Raw genomic sequence first — 13629 nt, forward strand, 5'->3', positions numbered from 1 at the left:
TAAATTTCACACCCAAGCCCCAACTGTCGCGGCCCGGTACCAAACGACTCACGAACCAGTACCAGGACGGGATTTGGGGACCGCTGATTTAAGAGAGTTTGAATGTGGCATGGGTTGGTCTTAGTATTTCTTTGCTGACCTGTTGGGACTTTCCCAAACAGTTAGGCTATTTCTAGAGTTTACAGAGAATGGTCATAAAAAGAGAAAATATCGAGTTATCCATACTATTTGATTATTTTGCCTGCTGAATTAATACGTTTGCTCACTTACAAAGAAATGAACAGTCTCTCATTTTTATGGTCGTCTCATATTACTGAAGAGAAATTGAATATCAACCAAAAATCCCCCCCCCCCCAAAAAAAACCCACATTACATAGAAATTATAAATTTATTTGTTGGAATGGAAGAAACTGATTCTGTGGACTTAATGTCGCGACTTAATGAGTTGAGATCAGGAGTATCTGTTATTGATCGACTGTCTAATCAAATACTTAAATTATTCAATGATACACAATTCAGTTTATAACTTTTATATAATGTGTTGTTATTTTTATCTATCATACTGTTTAATGCACTAAACAGCCCCCCCCCCTCCAAACACACACACACACACACACACACACACACACACACACACACACACACGCCACTTCAAATATTAAATATATTAGTTATTTGCTATTTGCTTCATAGTTATGCTTTGTGGTAAAGTTAGTAAAGCAAGTGAAAGAAGAAATAAAGCACAGAAGAAAGAGAGAAGTTAGTGATTAGTCAGACCTTTTGTTTATTTTTTAGTATCATATTAGAAGACACAAAGAGGAAAACATAGGTAGAAGTTAGTGTTAACACACACAAGTACTGTAAATTCTGAGATGCATGTTTTTGTTTTTGTTTTTTTTTGTTTTTTTACAATATTACAATATTCAAAGAAATTGTACAGAAAACAGTCAAGAGACAGGAAAAAAGAAGTACAGGAAAGTTAGAAATGGCCTGTTAGAAGTTAAAGTGTTAATAGTTTTTGCGTTTATATACACAACAGTCACTGTAGACACACTGAGCTGTACAACACCTAATCCTTCAATGGCTTAATGCTTTGTCGACGACATCATTCATCTTGTAAAAACTGAGACCTTTTGGAGAGTGTTTTGGTGGTGTTGACACCACGTACTGCACAAAAAAGGAAAGGCTGAGAGACGGCATGTTTTCAAAGTGCGGAAATGAGCGAGCTACCCTTCCTGTCAATGTCATATCGTTTAAACAGTTTTACCTGGCAAATAAAAGAATGGGACTGTACAAAAATTATTAGGAAGGTTTGTGGAGTCAGAAAATAGTTGGCGGCAAAATAGTTTCTCCAACTAAATTTACTCAAAGGGGCTAAACCAGTAGCTGTAAGCATTGGGATATTACACTGTCTAAGCTTATCATAAGACTTTTTCTTTAGTGTCAATTACAAAATAACACCATTAGGCAGTAATGATGCTGAAATTCTTTCCAGTGGATAGCGTTTATATAAACTAATCTGGAAATCACAAACATCTCTACTATAATCATCTTTAGACAGTCCCAGATTGTTAAGATTCTCCATATAAAACTAAAATTGGTAAAAACATTTCTGCTCTCTAAAAGCTCTGCAAGCTTTCTTTGGTTTGAGCTAAACCCCAACAGTCTGAAGGGAGTCTGTCTGTATTTTTATGTAGGCTTTGGATAACACACTGTCGCTAACTGCAAGCTAGCAAGCGGATCAAACAAAAAGTGTTGAGCTGCCAGGTTCACTGTTCTTGTCACCCAGCCAACAGATGATTGCAGGAGAGGGTGTTCAGTCTGTTTGCATTAACTGATTTCTGCCATGGATGTCACCTCATGCACTGTTGTCGTGATTTGGTATTATATAATATGGATATTAACATTTTCCAACAATATTCAATGTTACATATTCACGTATACTGGGTACAGAACTTTAAAAATAAGCAACTGGGCTTCAGTGGACCTGGGCATCAGCCACCCATGCAATATAAACTAACAAACAATATAAGCCTAGGCGTGACACATCTGATTACCATAAACAAACATTTTAACATACAAATACTGTATATACAGTAACATGGTAGTTTAGAGTGACTTATCAAAAACCTTCCAGTGTAGTTTCTCCTAAAGAATAACTCCACCAACGAGTGATTTTTATATCATATTGGGAACATTAATATCGTTCTGTGTGGTTGTGGTGTTAATCCCCCCCCACCCAAAAAAAAAAAAATCTATATCCAGCTTAAAAAAATACCATCTGCCTTGCTGTTAAGCATAATACAAAAAAATACTGATTATCTGTACTGAAATAGTCATTGCACTATGGCTCTGAGAGTCCTGTCATATATTAAAAAAAATTAAAAGTGCATCTTTTTGCGTTTAATGAAAAATAAAAGCTTTACTTAATCAATCTTTTAATCACTACGCAGAAATAATTCTCACATCATTTTCTCTCCATTACAGTTATTGCAGCTTCACAGTTTCCCCTCATGAAGTTATTTAAATAAAGAGTTCCTCCACTATTTTATTCTTTTATTAAATAATGGAGGTTAATTTTTGAAAAATTGATTCAGTTAAAAACAAGTAGGAAAGAGAAACTGGCTGAACCCCCCTGCGGCTGTTTTTTTTTTTTTTTTTTTTTTTTTTTTTTTTTTTTAATTATTACTGATAAACAAACACATGCTGACTCCTGAAGGGTTTTTCCTCCTTTGGTTTCAATATTTATAAGATTTCTTTCATTTTAGTATATTTATAATTCAACCAATTTCCTATTACAGTGGCTCTTTACGCTATGCTAACTTTCAAAACATAGTTTTTCAGCATTTAAATAAAACTGCTGCCCCTAACAGCTATTTTGCTCCTGAACCATCTTCAGCTTGCTGGCTGACCTTAAAACTTTTATATCCATCAGCTTATTTGCATATGTGAGGCTGTGGATAGCATCCTGTGTACCATTTCACACTGTAGAGGTGCAAGTTTCTGGTTTGCTAATAAGATAAGAAGCTACCATATTAACGTCATAAGACCTGAACTCATCATGGCATGCATTTTTAATTTCTCTCTGCTATTTGGGCTGATTCGACCTGATGAATGTAAAAATAAAGAATTATCTTTTTACCTGATTTTGCTCTACAAGGGTCTGATATCCATATATGAGGACATTTGTTTTAAATTTTGATAGAACAGTGGCAATATAATGTCTTTGTAAGTGCATATCAGGCCCTTGTAGAGCAAAATTTAGTATAGTTAGTAGTTTTTAGTCTAGACAACCCAAAATGTGATGTCCACATATGTGGACATATGGGGACTGCAGGTCCAGGAGGTTAAAGTTATGGAAGTCTATGGAAGACATTGCTGTTGCTGTTGTACGTTCCTCACAACTTTATAGGCTCAAACTATAGTTTCAAGTAATACTGAGTAAAACTTGCATGCAGTTAATGTTGTACATGTTGGTCATTATTCAAACCATAAAACTCTATATATGACTTGTTGTCTTGACCTTGAATTGGGAATAATACCATAATGGTATTAGAAACCAAACGTTTATAACAATTAGATTGTGCATACAACCAGCTTGGGTTTGACAAGCAGATCAGATTTTCAGCTTTAAGTAGATGGCGACCATGTTTTCAATCTGCATGTGTGGAATTATGGGATTTATAGCAGTAAGTGCTGTTTGGAGTTCAAGTCCATAAGATAAAGCACAAGTCTAATGATCTCCATTTGGTAAAGTTTGGTTTCTGTGTACAACTTGTGGGATTTACACACTGACAACTGGAGACATCATATGTAAGTTGTTATTCTTACAGTAGTACATCCTAGTTCACTTTGAGGACACATGCATAGTTAGTGGTCTGTTAGTTTAAAGGTCAGCATTCACACTGTGATCACAAAATTTACATGACCGGCACCCTCACTGATAAGTCTTAAGATTTCACACGTTTTGCTGTGCTGTGCTTTGTTTTAAACAACTTCTAAATTCCTGGGAAATCTTTAAAAGAAAGTATAGTGTGTAAAGTTAGCATATACCAAAGAGCCACGTGACAGACAAATATACAGATATCCTCATCACTTTGATCAACATCATCATTTTTCCATGGCACACATCTCTAATACAACACCTCCATGTGTCTTGGGTAGTTTTGCCATGTCTACTAGAAAAAGTAAAGAGGCTTTTACTTCAGGAACCAGACGTGTCTAAAACGGGGAATCCCACAAAATATACACCCCGACCACATGATGAAATGAAACCTAACTCTTTTGAGTTCTTTGGTTCAGAGCTCCCTGTATCCTCTGAAACCCTCAAAGTCCTAGATTGGTCCCAAATACTCTGCTGATGACATTATTTAAGGTCCACTCCTGGCCTCATAATAACTAATAGATTTCTAACGTTTCCCTGGCAGTGATTTCTCTGCCACACCTGGCCAATTTATTTCTGTTTTTGGTCCAAACTGACATCGTTAAAAGTAGATTAGGAACACTGAGTTGCTGTTAGAACCTGAGAAGGGAGCGGCCGGCTGCTAGGTTTGCGGAGAGAAACATGACAGATGTAGAGAAGAAGAAAATTGGGTAGTAAAAAGTCTTTCAGACGAACATGAAGCCTAAGATCCCCAAACATGTGTCTTCATGCATCTATTGGCACCCCCTACATTAGTTCAACCTGACCTGATTATTATGAAGCTGCTATATTGAGACAGATAAACTCCTGAATGCATTTCTTATACTGCTGCTCAGTGGGGCTGCTGATTGGGTATTGACCTGGCTGTCCAAAGGGTCCTTCTGACTCCCGCATCTCATCGTTCATCCGGGCAAGACGCAGCCTGAAGGAAAAAATGAGAAATCAAAAAGAGGATTTAGTTATTTGAAAAACACTTAATGGACTCTATAGTGCGTAAGTAAAACAACATACAGCGTGACTATATCTGCGTTGGCTTGCTGCACAGCTATACTCAGCGGATCCTGGCCATCTTCGTCACCATTGTTCTGTGTAGCTCCTCGTTTGAGGAATAAACACACCTGCCTGGAAAGACAAAAGAAAACAAGATCAATTATAACCAGAACTCAATGGTAATCATTTTTTAAAATATTTCAACCACAAGTTAGGTCACGTTTCTTTTACACTGGATGTATCTGTAAAAGTAAGGAAGGTTTAGTCTGTTTCCTTGTTGCAACCGGGGCCCACACAAAAACTAACCAAGGGCCGTGCTTTGAGAAGCCTGGCACTATTGGAGTGAAAATATGATTTATAGCCACTTTCAGTCAAACAATGGTTTTCCCGGGAGAACAACAAGCCTGAACTTCTCATAAAAGGAAAAGTCAATTCTTTTAAATCACTCATGCCTTTTAAATAGGTTTCCTGCACGAGGCTCATTGTCCTGGACAAGCTTAGCATCACTCCAACAAAGCTCGCTTTACTAAACTGTAAACCATGTGTGAAGTGGTTAGAAATGCAGCAGGGAGAGTAAAACTCCTCATGACTCACCCCGTGTGTCCCAGATACGTGGCATGATGCAGGGGCCCCCTCCCTCTCGCGTCTCTTTGGTTGACGTCAGCAGCGTTCTGGAGCAGAAACTCACAGGCAATCAATGAACCCTAAAATAAAGCAGAAGTGAAAAGATGTTTACATTGGATTATGTCATAATCAGATTTTTTTGTCTAATGAAAGACCGATGCGAGAAGTTTCCAGACCTCTTCGGTCGATTCACTCACCCCGATCACAGCCTGTATGAGGGGCGTTTTTCCTTCGTCTTCCTCGTTTACTAAATTGACATCAGCTCCATGAGCTAGCGCTGCAGCCATGACGGGGAGGTTACGAGCTTTCGAGGCTTTATAGAGCAGGGCTCCGGGATGAAGATCCCTTAGGTCCTCCAGGTCTGACGTCTCTGGCTCGGCCTCCAATTCAGCCTCTCCGCTCGAGTCCTCGGACACCTCACACTCTGAGGACAGCGTAACATAACTCAGCAACAGCATACAGACATAAAAGCAGCTCGTTACAGTTCATCCCCTGGACTCACCCTCCTCTGTGACGCTGTCCACTACTGAGCCAAACACCAGGATGTCTGTGCTGCCGTCTGTACTGCCTCCCAACCCGCTGTCGCTGCTCAGACCTGCCGGACCGGGAGGCGCCACAACATGGACACATTAGTCACAGCTGTCTCTTTCAGAGCAATTAGTGTCATTTTAATGGTGCAATAGTGAACACACAATCCAAGCTCTGTATTCCCATGCTTTAAAATGTGTGGTACAAAGGTGTGAGTGTCACAGTAGGGAGTTGCTTACTTCGAGGCCCAGATCCCGTATCAAAGTAGGAGAAGAGGGAGTCCAGCTCATCGGGACAGAACAGAGATTCTCGTCTGAACTTAGCAGCTGCTATGAGAGGAACAGAAAGAAAGCTTTTATATGGTGTCTAATTTGTATGAAAAACACTGGAAAACTACATCGCTAAGCTGCATTTCACCTGACATACCTGAGGAGAAGGTGGAGGGGGAGGTGTTTCCAGGCTCCTGTCGGTATCTCCGCCGTGTTTTGGGCACCGTCGTAGCGCTGTTGTGTCTTCGGCATTTCTTCACACTCCACCGCCGCTCCGACTTCCTCTCCCCGTTGATGAGTATCTCAGTGGAGCCCAGCTTCTTCAAGAATTTCTTCTCTACATATTTTGCCTTAATCCAGGCCTCTTTTTCTTGCCTGAACAAAACCACATGACATACGACTTTTGATGTTAGTGCCTCAAAGGTCACATGTTTATAGATCAGATTAGCTGCGCTTCATCAGTTCTCACCTTGAGCTGGATGGTAATGGTTTCTTAAGACCTTTTTCTTGGCAGGAGCCTTCATAGATGTGGTTGATGACGCTGTTTCCGAGTTCACACATCAACTACGAGGAAATATGACAATGATTAGGAACTTAAAGTAATAGTTTAGGAATTATATTGGGCTTTTTGCTAAAGGGTAGCTGAGATAACCCAGATCACTCCCTTGTCTTTTTGTAAAATATAAATGCTTGCTAGCTTAGCATAAAAACTAAAAAGGGAAACTGCTAGTTTATCTAAGCTAAACAATCTCACCGTTGGTTTAACATTTCTGTTTTTAAACTAATTAAACAAACATAAAGCTCGTATTGGTTTCAGAGAAACATTTTGATATACATTTTGTGTATTTTGAGTAGTTGCCTTTAGACCACAGTTAGGGCTATGTGATATGACCAAAATCTCATATCCCGATATAAGAATTCTATCATCCCGATAACGACATAAATCATAAAAATGTAACATTTTCTGTAAATTCTGTGAATCTCGGGCAGCTCGACTTGCGGGAAGTGTTTCCAGCTGCGCGTCATGTAGCTGGAGTCGAGTGTTTTAACCGATGCATGAAACTATACATTTTTAGACATAAGTTGTAAAGGCCGCCATTTTCTTTGTGAGTATTTATTACACGGCGTGCTGCGGGGAAAAGCCTGTTCTAACGTTTGAGTCTAAGGTTTATTTTTTAGCACCTGTCGGCTCTTTTTTGCTTCTCATCCGTAAATAATCTGCTCTTTCACGTGATTCAGTTTATTTTGAAAAGTCTCAACAGTATCTTGAGCTTTATTGTGAAAGGTTTATGTGGTACATAAACAAGCGGACACGCGATGCTGTTACCGTCGTTGTTGCTAACGACAACGCATAAAAACAGGCGCTAATCCGTCTGTAGTGTGGTTATATTAAATCTAAGAGAAAGAGAGAACTTTAAGAAATTAATATAGTCACTACAGTGACCATCAGAACAATGAAAAAATATTGCCGTAAACAGTTTATTTTGAAACAAACGATAGCGTAAAATGAAACGATAGACGTTTTTATATCGTCATCCGATACATATCGTTCTATCGAACAACCACAGTTAATATAATTTTAAATTTTTCTGTAATTTCTTAATGAATTTCAACTTTTGCCTAAATATTATGAACCAAACTGGAGTTTCCAGTTTGTTTCATATTATTTAGTTATAATAGTTTTTATTTGTTTTAGTGTTAGTGACATAGAAGCCTTTTTTTTTTTTTTTTACATTGATACATTATATACAATATAAAGTGGGTTATTTTATAACAACGTATTATGTTACGATATCAATACTTAAGTAATGGTCATGTAGATATCACATTCTCAAGAAACATGTTCATAAATGGTTTTGAAGATCAAAACAATTCCTGTATTTTTCTCTGTTTTAGATCATTTTATCAGTGCAAACTATCCTTTACTTTTATAAAAGTCTTATTATTGTTTTTATTTCAGTTAATTCAGTGTTTTTAAATCATTTTTTCCAAATAAGGTGTTCATTTTAGCTGGTTACAAGGATACTGCTTTGGAAAAAGCCAAACAAATAGGTTCCTCTTTAGTCTGACTTACTATCATATCTTATATTTTTAATGTTTATGGAGGTGTGCATGCACGACGGTCTGTTTGTCTGTTTGAACAGGTACACTCGTGTTTTAATGTGGGATTTCATCCAAACTGTGAAGCCTTTTGTCACAGTAGGTTTTAACAAGTGCTATAAGACAGTGATATCCATTTTTCATCTTCAGGTTATTCTAGTAATGTGTTAAAAACTGCCCCATGGCTGTTTAGCTGAGACTAATTGTACCTTTAATAATTCTGGTTCCCACGAGTCCAGCGTGAGTGAGCGCACCTTTGAGCAGTGAACTCCAAGACTCCTGCAAGAGAAACATATTCAGAGTCCAGAGATGTGCTGTTGATGTTCTGTAGTCAAACTGTTTAGTGCTTAAAGGGGAAGAATTTCACTTTGTTAGGACTGTAAAGCAGCAGATGGCGTCCAGCTCGACAAAACAAAAAGCAGTTTATATTCTTCTAATATGAAAAGATGCACCATGGCGTTGTGTGGTGACCTGATTTGAATCCCGGGCTCCTAATGTCATGCAAATCACTGTCTGGTATCTAGGCAACTGTTGCACGTTAGAAAAAAACTGCACTGAGCTACAAGAGGCCGCGTCTGATCTCTCTGTGAGAAGAACAGTCCAAAGGAGGAGCATGAATATTCAACAGGTGGGCACACACGCATTCAGGGACGGGATTTGAGATTACATAAGCAGTGAAAATTGTGGCTGCAAAATAAACAAAACTCCTAAGGGATCAGACGCCTGAAAACGACCCTCAATGACGCCACAGTGTGATGGAATGAAACAAAAGTGCAAAGGAAGTGTCTTTCTGCAAACATGGTGCCTCCATTCAGCAGCATTACATCATATCCAGCACTGAATTCAGCTATTCAATGACTTATCACTCTGTGAAAACTCTCACTCAAGGCACGACTGATCCAATAAGCAGTGTCCTGCACTTTAATCTGTCAGCAGCGTGTGTGGCAGAACGTGCTCTCCCAACTTTAGCAGGCTGCTGGCACCTCTTCCTGTCCTCAGAGCCAGCAGCCGCCACACAGCACGAGGCAGGTTTAGAGGAAGCGCTCAGATTCTTTAAGTCCACCCTAAAGATGCTTATCGTGCTTAATTGTGCAGTTTGACATTGAGAGGCTGTTTTCACACTCTTCTTCTGTTGGGAAGTCAATATGACTATGATGACCTTCCCTTTAACGTGACACTGGCAGACTCCAATGCTAAGCTAAAAGTGACAACCTACGGAAAATATGACAAAAACAACCCAGGACTGTGGAGCTGCTGGAATACTATCAGACAAGAATGAGTCAAGGTTCCTCTTCCAGAGGACTCAGTTCCCACGTGTTTATAGACTGTAGTTAAAAGAAGAGGAGATGGTATAGTATAGTAAACATGGCCCTGTCCAAACTTTTCTGAGAATAATGCAGGCGTTTTTTCTACCTGTGGATGCCGGAGCACTCGATGCACAGCAGGATGCCGAGGTTGATTGAGGCCCAGCGAGGGTCGGCCTGACCGCAGTCGCAGCACTGCTCGTTCCCCGGCAGACACTGGATCCGCTGCAGGATGGTCTCGCCCCGGGCGCTGCGCTCCCGTGGCTCACTGGCTGAATCGATGCTGCTTGTGGATGGAGAGGCTGTTCTGTCCAGATGCTACAAACAAATGCTATCAGTTAGGACGGAATTTCATTCAATTTTAGTGAAACAAAGTATTATTTGTTATAAATTGAGAGGAAGTATGTGGAGTTGTGTCGATGTGAATTAAACTTTACAGATTAAACAAATGAGATAAAACATTAAGTTTAAATATCCTAATAGGAACATCTGCTACGACTGGACTATTTTTTTATAACAGGTATTTTAGTCTAGGGCATTGCAGCATAATTTATTAACTGATCATAGAGCAACTGTGGGTGTTAGATAAATAGATTATAATGGAATAAAAAGTACCATATTTGAATTAAAACATGGAAAAACATCCCATAAACAAGCATTTTTTCCCATTAATTTTGACTCACCTCTATGTAGTACGTGTCTGGGCTCTCTCTGTAGGCTGAAGCGATGCTAGCTTGAACAGCCTGAATCCACAAATGTCTTAACTTCTCAGACTCAGCCTGAAGCATACAGCTCCTGAAAGACGCCCACATTATATTCATGAATCAGAAAAAGGATTGTTGTAATATTTATGATTACCTAAAGCACAGATTAAGAAAGAATAAAGTAAAGCAAGCCACCTCCTGATGCTGTACCTGCACAGCAGTGATTTGAACAAAGCAGTCAATATTTAATTTATTTTTTTATGTGAGTTTAAATTTAGAGATACTTAGTAAATTGAAACTTTGTGATAAGTAACTTTAAAATTTGAGATATGGCCTGAATTCCTGTATTTATGACTGAGGTAGGATCTAGACCCTTGATGACCCTAAACTGGATGGATAGGATTGATTGTTGTGCAATCATTTTCTCTTTCAGCTATAAAAGTCTCACATAGATGCATGCTAATTTTGGCTAAGATTATTACCAAGGAACAACTTCTGATGGGAAAATTCTAATCCCAATATGATGACTTCTGGCTCTAAAAAAACAACATGGTGGCAGCTAAATTACTATGTTGTGGCTTGAAAATGCAAAACGCAGAAATCAATGGGTCACTTTGCTACAGTCTATGATTATTACTAGACAAATAAACATGACACAGACACACTTTGACTTGGTGGCGTCTCTAGAGGAAAAGTTACAGGATCACCATAGTCAGACCACAGTGATCTGAGCCATTGATCCCAGTATGGTCACCAGTTTATCATTATCATGGCATCGTGCTTATTTACTTGGAGGGGGAGACGACTTCAAAGCAGAACCTCCTCTCGATGTCCTCGCATGGTTTAACAGAGCATAGCCGGAGGTCCTCCACTACCACCGTCAGAGAATCCTGCAAACACAAAAACATCTTCTCATTCCTGATATCATCAACACAGAAAACAGCCATTTTCCTTCTAGAATATACATTTTTCCTGACCAGCTGTTGGCTCCCCCTGAGGGTACACTGAGACCCGAGAGGTTAAGCATTCAGGCTAAAACAGACAGAGCAGTTTTTATTTTATGTTTATTAATCTCTGACCTGCTTAACATGCATAATTCAATGTAGATCACCATAAACAGCACTACTAAATTCTCACAAGCCACATCATCCCTAAAGAAAGCTGACATGGACTAAAGTGGACTTACCTTGAGCTTCTTCTGATAGACCAGCTGACTGTTTTGTATGGAGAACCACCGTCTAGACAGAGGGAGAGAAATAAAAACATTTGAAATGGGATGCATCACATCATCACAACCTTTTTAAGGTATTTTACTCTTTATTAGTAGTATTATAAAGTTTCTAAAGTAGGTCACCTCCTCTGTTTTTTGGATTATGTTTGGAATAACTGACTAAAATCACGGAGCCAAACAAATCTCCTGTTTTATAAAGAGATTCTCTAAGCCTTAAGAGATACAGGACCTTGACATATGGTTAAAAGCTCTGATCCCAGAGAACAAACCTTTGAGCTTCGGCTGGCTCCATCAAAGTTTGGTTGGCTGCTCTAACATATTCATCCCTCTATATTAATAAAATCTTAATAACACCATGAATTCACCTTTAACAGCTTCTGTCTCTCCTAATCTATCCTTTGCTTAGGAGAAAGAGTCAAGCAAGCCTCCAGCAGGTCCTGGTGATGTATTGACGTCACAGTTTGCGTGATTAATGCATTATGCATAGCATGAGCTAGAACTGGTCCCCACTGAGGACTCGGTTAAATGCAGAGAACACATTTCCCTACATTAATAAAAGATAACATAAAACATTTACCATGTATTTATTTACAAATGTATTAACTATGACTATGCATCTAGTCTAGAATAATTTTTTTGTTCCTTCTGCTTCAGGTTTTGCATTAAGAAACTCTTTAATGGCCCATCTATGTTAAAGGAAGGTAATAAAAATGTATCTTCAAGGCTCTTTCTGACTGGAAATTCAAGATTTTATCCTCTTTAATTGAATCTGAGATTTTACTTTATAAAGACAATTCATTATATTTTCTAAATTATGTAATTAAAATGAACTACTAATAAATTCTAGTCCTATTAGTAAATAGGAATTTTCTTTATTTCTACTTAACCTTTTTCCTTCATGTAGTTCCTGCCTATTATGAAGTATTCTATTGAGCAATATATACTGAGCCTGCTTATTAATGCCATTTGTTTGGTTGTGTTTATTGTTTCGTCCATAACTACTCGTTTTTAAGATATTTTCCTAACTATTTTCTTTACTCGTCATTTCACCAAATTATTACTAGTACTTTCGATAAGTTTGTCATTTTTGTGACTTAAAATATTCCCTTTAAAACTTCACTCGGTTTTCAGAGTACCGGGGTTACCCTGGTAACCAAACTTTTCTTTATTGCGTGACATATTGTATAATGAAAGTAAAACTGCTTTGTCAGATCTCTTTGAAAAGGAGATGAGGCTTACGTAGCATAAATGTTTGTGTGGATTTTTGTAGTTACCTGTTCCAGGTCTTAAACGCATTGCTGGCCCTCTTGAACAGGTAGCCCTCCATCACCACACCATTAGGAGCATCCACGTTAAACTCCACCTTCGATTCGTCATAGGAAAAGTCCTGAAGGAGAAGAAGGGCAAAATAAATCCTGTCTGTCACAGATGGAAGCCAAAGGCCTATTTACTGCTGGCAGGGTGTCGTTTTAACCTGTTAATGGCCAAATGAGGAAAACCAAAAATTTTTCTGTAGTGAAGAGGCTGCATCTGAGGTATTCCTCAAATACCAGCATACATACTGTATATAAACCATCTGAATCATCATAACTCGTGTGATGTAGAAATGGTCACATGTGAAGCTGCATGCCTACTAACTCTGTGGCACATTGGGAACAGATGTGACTGTGATGCAGATTATTACATAAACACAGTGATTCATGTGAAATTCGCCTTCAGCCTCTTTCATGACTGCCTTTACTGCTGGCCAATGGAAAACAAAAGCAAGCAGGTATGCAGGGGTGAAGGCCAAGTCGAGGCCCTGAAGGGTTGCAGGAAGAAATCATTTAAACTTCAGTGTTTTGGTAACCTACATTCTTAAAAGTAATTTCATATGCAGCAGGACAGAATATTAACTTATCCAGTATTAAATTTCAGCTTTGCATGCATGCAGCCCGGAGAAAATAGCAGACCTAAG

At 38.7% G+C, this 13629-nt stretch overlaps 1 protein-coding gene across 2 annotated transcripts in view; it reads right to left on the reverse strand.

The window, feature by feature from the left end:
- The window catches only part of LOC146551153 (arf-GAP with coiled-coil, ANK repeat and PH domain-containing protein 3-like), a 70274-nt gene that overhangs the window by 1705 nt on the left and 54940 nt on the right, over positions 1–13629 (reverse strand). The window contains exons 11-24 of one of the 2 annotated variants that reach the window (XM_085258742.1): positions 12947–13059; positions 11628–11679; positions 11231–11331; positions 10421–10532; positions 9847–10055; positions 8643–8712; positions 6803–6897; positions 6491–6708; positions 6304–6390; positions 6039–6131; positions 5734–5960; positions 5507–5616; positions 4934–5044; positions 4783–4844 (exon numbers count right to left, since the gene is read on the reverse strand). In XM_085258742.1, coding sequence (XP_085114868.1) covers positions 4783–4844; positions 4934–5044; positions 5507–5616; positions 5734–5960; positions 6039–6131; positions 6304–6390; positions 6491–6708; positions 6803–6897; positions 8643–8712; positions 9847–10055; positions 10421–10532; positions 11231–11331; positions 11628–11679; positions 12947–13059 — 1660 coding nt within the window. Of the gene's footprint in view, positions 1–4782; positions 4845–4933; positions 5045–5506; positions 5617–5733; positions 5961–6038; positions 6132–6303; positions 6394–6490; positions 6709–6802; positions 6898–8642; positions 8713–9846; positions 10056–10420; positions 10533–11230; positions 11332–11627; positions 11680–12946; positions 13060–13629 lie in introns of both variants that reach the window. The other variant, XM_085258741.1, reaches the window with a different exon arrangement.

Source organism: Mchenga conophoros, linkage group LG20 (genome assembly GCF_057382185.1).
Source record: "Mchenga conophoros isolate Kocher_MC1m ecotype Shallow Benthic linkage group LG20, M_conophoros_male_GT1.1, whole genome shotgun sequence".
Classification (NCBI taxonomy): Eukaryota; Metazoa; Chordata; class Actinopteri; order Cichliformes; family Cichlidae; genus Mchenga; species Mchenga conophoros.